This window comes from Mustela erminea, chromosome 10 (assembly GCF_009829155.1).
Source record: "Mustela erminea isolate mMusErm1 chromosome 10, mMusErm1.Pri, whole genome shotgun sequence".
Lineage (NCBI taxonomy): Eukaryota > Metazoa > Chordata > Mammalia > Carnivora > Mustelidae > Mustela > Mustela erminea.
In genome coordinates, this window is record NC_045623.1 from 25,389,266 (window position 1) to 25,396,225 (window position 6,960).

At 43.4% G+C, this 6,960-nt stretch overlaps 1 protein-coding gene across 1 annotated transcript in view; it reads right to left on the reverse strand.

Moving 5' to 3' along the window:
- PLPPR4 (phospholipid phosphatase related 4) overlaps window positions 1-6,004 on the reverse strand; it is a 41,369-nt gene extending 35,365 nt beyond the window's left edge. Inside the window, exon 1 of the mRNA XM_032302902.1 lies at window positions 5,404-6,004. Within this exon, the coding sequence (XP_032158793.1) occupies window positions 5,404-5,625 (222 nt within the window). The 5' untranslated portion in view covers window positions 5,626-6,004. The remainder of the gene's footprint in view (window positions 1-5,403) is intronic.
- Window positions 6,005-6,960: the final 956 nt, after the last annotated feature.

Sequence of the window (6,960 nt, forward strand, 5' to 3'; positions counted from 1 at the left end):
AAAACATAAGGATAATAATCCTTTCTTGGTGCTGCCTCAACACAATAGTAATGCTAGTTCTAGGGTAGTTCTCAGCATTAAAGATAATGTAGGGACAGGGTGTGTCACATATAGGAGGACTGAAATTGATTCTTCTACTTATTATTATTATTGCCGTTGTTATCGTTAGTCTCCTCTGAGGTTGGTAGAAGCCAAATGCTTTTTTTTTCTTTTTCTTTCTATTAGAGAAAAGTAGGCCACAGAACGTTATGAGTGATGTGGCCGTGGACAGTAGGATAGTGATGGTGCCTAAAACAGCACAGAATTTCCTCAAAGCAGGTACTGCATACCTATCAATATTTGGTATTTGTGGAAATGTCCTCATTTAGTCTCTCTAAAACTTGGGAATCTATTCTCTATTTCCTTCTCGTTATTCATTCACCAGAGGACTTTGCGCACTGTGACTCTAAAAGAGGAGGAAAAATTTGTCAGCTCATCTCTGTTGGCAGGTTTGTGGGACTACTTTGAGCAGACTACTTCACCATGCCGCCCAGAAAAGGGAAAAGCCTCCAGCTACTATTTTGGTACATGCAATGCAGAAATGTGATTTTGTACTTCTTACTGATGCCAAAGTTTATGGAGAAAGAAATAAGCTAGCTATATTTCCCAGAGAGAAGATCCAATGAGTTATATAATTTTCACACAGATCACGAGCTAGAACAGAAATCGTGTGACTTCAGGTTTGCTATGATTAAGAATCTGGGAACACTTTCCAGGCAGAAGAAAACAAAATTCAAATTAATGTTTTATCAGGACACCAGAATGTCTGCGTATGGTGCTCAGACTGACCGAACTGGGATATCTGTGCTCAAACAAAGGCTTTTGGAAGTTCTCCAGGTCGGACAGCAACCAAGAAACAAGGGCTTTTACTGTGGAACACCCTGTCTGGTTACCAAGCCTACAGTAATTAACCTGCATTAACAAAATCTCGAGACATAGCCATTGTTAAGTCCAACATTCAAACTAGTGGACACCTTCTGTATGATTTCAAGTTTATTGTGTTTAAAATATTCTGAATCTGGAATTCTTCAGATACTGCTATTTGATGCTTAATGGCAAGAGATGATATTCTCCCTGGACCTGGGTTTGTGCCTGCCTGTGTGTGCAGGGGTGTGTGTGTGTGTGTGTGTGTGTGTGTGTGTAGAAAAACAAGAATTTCCAACCATCTGTCTCTGTAATCCTATAAAAATATCCTTGCATATTGGTCAAACACAGCTTTCAACCTCCATAAAAAGAACATTAGATTAGTAATAAAAATATAGGTCATAAAACAGAACATTTAAATGAAAAGAAGCTCTTTCCTATTTATTTATTAAGAATTTATGCCTTTTTGGCTTAAAGGGTATTTGTCATTTGTTTATATTACCTACCGAATTGATGTGAACTCCTATCTTTGAACAGGATGACTAATGAGAACAAAATGGTGAGTCTGAGCACAGGTACAACCATTATGATGCCTTGTATAAAGGAAATGCACTAGACACACAGATAATCAACCTCATCTCTCGTAATTTTGGGTGATTAAGCCTGCAAGACCTTTCACTAAGTGTAGGTGTGCTGCCAGTGCAATTGCCACTGAAAGTGATAGAACCATCAGCCGGAGAGTGCTTTGGAACTTTAAAGGCAAAAGAAACCTTATCTTCAATGGAACATTCCTTTTTAACCTGCTTTTCTGTCCAAACTGATAAGGCCTTGGATGTGCTTGTCAGAGAGCTCCTTTTGAGTTGAACAAGGCAAAACCAAATTAATAAACTAGATCATAGAGGTACCATGCTGAAAATCATCATGTGTTTTTTCAATCACCATGTACTATTAATATATTTCATTACTGTCAGCCATAAGCCCCTTCATCAGCAGACAACTGGCAGCATACACCAAAGGTGTAAGAGAAATGAATTCTAGGGGCACCGGGGTGGCTCAGTGGGTTAAGCCTCTGCTTTTGGCTCAGGTCATCATCTCAGGGTCCTGAGATCGAGTCCCGCATGGAGCTTTTGCTCAGCGAGGAGCCTGCTTCCTCCTCTCTCTCTGCCTGCCTCTCTGCCTACTTGTGATCTCTATCAGGTAAATAAATAAAATCTTTAAAAAAAGAGAGAGAGAGAGAAATGAATTCTATCCATTAATTTAATGTTTGCTTGATGTTGAGTTTGGTGGGACAAGATTACTCACTGTTAGTGGCTGAACCACTTAGCCTAGTGCCCACAAAGATGCAGTCCCCACCCTCTGACATTCCGCACTTGAACTGCCAGCATCTCCACTCTTTCTCCGTACCTGGTCATGGGGAGTTGTTGAAGGGACCCTAGCTGCTAACTATTGAGTCCGTATGGGGAGTGGACCCTGTCCACCAACCCCTTGCATCTAGAGGCGTCCTGTGAAGGAGGAACTCAGCGGAGGAGGATGGTCTGTGATCTTCGTTGATGTAGCCTTACTTGAAACTACATATTTCTATGTTTACCAGTGGGAGGCCATAGGCAGTAACTTTGCCCTGTGAATATTCTTTCAGCGTGTCGAGAGAGACAGTGGGTGCCAGGAGCACATGCTCTGAATCCATACCCAGCTCTACCTCTGACCTGACTTTGTAAACCTTGGACAAGCTGTTCAGTTTCCATGAGCTTCTGTTTCTTCTTCTCTGAAACATAGATAATAATAGTGTCTCTCTTAACGAGAACCTTTGAAAACTAAATGAGATGGTGCAGGTAAAGCATTTAGCTTGCTTTATTCTTAGTAGCTATTAGGTGCTTCATAATTGGTTGCAATTATTACTGTATGAACTTTAAATAGCACTCTGTTGGTTAGTGTCTCCATTCTGTCCACCAAAATTGGTCCACTTCAGGAATGCTATGGAACCAAACCACCTCTAGAAGTTGGGGAGGGGGTAGGGGCTTAAATTACTGCCTGAAGTAACATAGAAAGGCTTGAGATATGAGCTTTGGGGCTGATATGGGATGGAAGATTCACTCAGGTTTCACTTTTCTGTTTTAATTACTAAGGTCTTGAGAAACCATGTTGTAAGACAAAGTGTCATTATTCTAGGGCATTTTACTGACATCTTAATTCCTGCTATTTATTCATCCTCCAAAGGAAATACAAAGCTCATTTTCACTGGCTTCAAAATGAGTCACTCCAAAGAAGCTTGGTAGTGCATCCTGTCAACCCCTTAAATAACTGGTGTACTAATGTCTTCTCCAATTTTCTAGAGGCTCTTTAGTGGTTCATAGTGCATTGAAGTTTCAGGGAGATAATTTGCAATCCGATTTTTGTGGCTCTCATTTTGTGTTACCCCCAGGATATAATGCCATTAATGCTCATTCAGACTCCATGCATAGTCTTCAAGTATTCAAGCTATTCTATAGCTTGCTCTGCTAAGGAATTTGTAGAGGGTTATCTGAACGGATCAAAGGGAATGTAATGATTTGGGGTGATTTCCACTCATGGAAAAGAAGTGACATTTGTGAGATGTTTGTTCCTAGAGATACATCTCAAAAGCATTATGAGGCATTTTTACTTATAAAATTTTAAATTAAGGGATATGTATGTATCCCTGTGAAAGGTCCTTCAAAAGTTCACACATAGACTCTGAAGACATATACTTAATTCTCTGGTTTGTCCTCTTTCATAAAAGTATTTGCTTTGAAGCCATAGAGCTGCAGTCCATATGCGGTCAGATTCTAGCTGACCTCAGGTGTGCTCCATCCTGGAGGTGGAACCCAGAAATGAACTGATTCCTTCTAGAACACATAAATGGTCCAGATATGAATGAAAGTGCTTTAGTATAAAACCACAGTGGCTTAGCAATGCGACAAGTGGCTTGACATGATTTAGCTTAAAGTCAGGCATCCCATTTTCTTTCTATTTATTTTCCCTTTTCATCATGGAATCTTCTGCTGCCCACATTTTTCTGATGGAAACTATGATCTTTCAACAAAATTGTCTAAACCATGGCCTCAAAATCCCTTGTGAAAGAGAAAGGATAAAAACAAATTAATCAATTAATTACTTTAAATAAACAAAATACCTCTTTTTTTTTCTTTTTTCTTTTTTTTTTTCTCTTTCCTATAGGTCATGGATGAAGGAGTCACCCATCATTTTTCTGAGACTCATGCAAGTCACATACATCTTTCTTAAAACTGAAACCATTTTTAGAATTTGGGACACCTAAGAGAAATCTGCAAATATTCTGTCCTGTATAAGAACAATCTGACAACGTCCCTTCCCCCAAGTTCCAAGGCAGTGGCTATCGTTCAATATAGATAAGCTTCACCCTCATCAAATACAGAATCTACTATCTGTACTTGGAAGTACTAAACCTCCATATTTGCCTGAAAAGACAACCAATGAAAGATATTTATAATTCATCAACACTCTAACACTCTCTGTTGCAATCCAGGTTTTAATTACAGAACATAATGTTATGACTACAACCATCTAAATTCTCCAAACCTATCCAATGTATCTCTTTTCTACCTATGATTTAATAAACCTCTTTCCTAAAAAATGTCTTCCTAATGCAATGGACCACGGTGCATGGAATCACTGTACCTGTCAATCTTTTTAACCCTTCCACAAATTGTTCCTTTCTTAAATACTGCATTTTGGTAAGTTAAAGGTTCATTATGATTACATCTGCATGTTAATTGCTTATCTATAGTACTGTTCAGCACAAAATAAATGTACATGTAGAAATCATGCAAAAGCAGATGGTGTCACATATTTTAAAAATATTATACATACATATATACATACGTATACACATGTATAATTTTTGTTAGCCATGGAAAAGGGCCAATAGATTGATGTCTAGAGAAGGAGACCCAGTTTTAGAAGCAGACGTGAGCACCATAATAATTGTAATAAGGGAATGATGTTTGTTGTTGTTGTTGTTGTTGAATAAAGCAGTCAGTAATTCTAATGCTCTATAAACATCTCCAGACCTCATACATTCTGAGCATGGCTGTGTGCATTTGAATTCTTACCGAAAGCTCACAGAGTTCTAGATACGGATTCGTAGACTGAAAACACAAATCCCGAAATATTGGCATCATGGCCCCTGTGGGCCACGGACGCTTTGCACACCAGCAGAACCGGAGGGCCAGAGAACTAGCCCCACACTCACTCACACAGGTATCTTTTCCCTGCAGGCCACCCAGCAGCGACACCACCAGTGATAGTCACCCCTGGCCGGCAGACACTCATAGGCACACTCGGGGGAGCTCCGGAGAAACCTAGGGGAAGGGGGAGGGTCGGGCATCTAGGGCAGCGGCGCGCACCCCCGCACAGTCTCCGCGCCTCCAACACCGTCCAGGACCCGAATTCGCTCCCGAGCTGCCCTCAAGATCTGCATTATGCCAAAGAGCTGAACCAACTCACCTCCACGAAATAAAAGCAGGGCAAGAGGGTCACGCTGTCCTTGATCACTTTGCCCTTTGGCCTCTCCTTCGCCGACATCCCGGCCGCCTGCCCGAGTCCGCGTCCTCCCCCGGGCGAGGTGTGCACCGCGCAGCCCAGGCGAGCTGCCTTCTCCAGCCGCAAGCGCCCGGCGCCGCTGATGTCACATTCCCCGCGGGCACCGCTGGAGCCAGAGCGTTGCATGCAGCGCCCCCGCCTTTCCCCGCCCCTCTTTGCAGCAACCCGGCGGCTCCCTGAACGGGCAGGTCCCTTTCCTCCCCCTACTCCGGCCCCCGCTCCCGGTTTTGTTCCACCGGGAGACGTCCAGCTCCCTCCTGCAAGCTGTTGCTGCAATGGCTTCCCCTCCCTGCCACCCTCCCTCTGCTCTCCACCGCCCTTGCCAGGCTCCGCGCTGTTGGAGCTTGACGTCAAGAATCGAAAAGGGGGAGACGCACCCCTGGATATTGCAGCAGCGAGGCTGAGAAGCTAAGACACCCACGTCTCCCCCCCCCCCCCCGGAAAGCCTCCTGAGCCGCTGGAGGTGCTTACTTAAGAATTGCTGAAGAGCGGAAGCCCGGCTCCTGCGCACTGACCCACAGAATGAACACTGACCTCTACCTGCGTGAAATTAAAAACTTGGATCCCATACTGAAAAGTAGGCCTGGTGGGAACTTACAGATTGCTGGCTGTTATCCAGAAAAGAACGCCCCTTTTGAGGAAGGATTCTCTGCCAAGGGTACTCCCCGGCCCCCTACAACACCTTCCTGCTGATAAACGCCATCACCTGTCTGGGAATGGTGAGGGTTCCCTGCACCAAGGGAGGCTGGTGTGTGGGCATCCTCACTGCGCCCAGAGGCCAGGGCCTGTTCTACCCGCACCTTCACACCTCCAGAATAGAGCCAACATCACAGTCTTAACTGTGATAGGAGGCACCTCTTCAGACATTAACAATCTAGAGTAAGTCCTCCACCTTCTGGCAGTGAACTTGGCTGGTCTCAACTGTGCGATTATTCTGACAACCTAGCAAGGTCAAGTGATACAGAGGAGAAAAACACCCAGCAAATATAAAACACTATATAAACTGTATTAGGCTGATAAAGATAACCCACTCCCATGATCACGTGCCCCAATATCTTTAAGGTCTCCATTTCAAGTGTCTGACTGCCAATGCGGACATTCCACCTCAATTCCAGTTCGCTCATGACCTCATCTAAACAATGATGACTCAAAAGCCCCCACCTCCAAATACCATCACATTGGGGGTTAGGATTTCTGCCTAAGAATTTTGAGGGACACAGAAATTCAGTCCACAGCACACTCCAGCAGATATAGCAGCATGGAGACAAACTGATCCACCAATGTCCACATTTCATGGGCAGTAGCACCTTATCTCCTCATTTTCTTGGGTTCCAAGAATTCTTACCAAAAGCTCACAATTGTACAAACCTTCATGTTCTACCTCCCTATGCACCACACCTAGAAAGCAAAATCCCAGCCCGAATTGAATGAGATACTCTGCCCTTGCCAGAAAAACTGAAG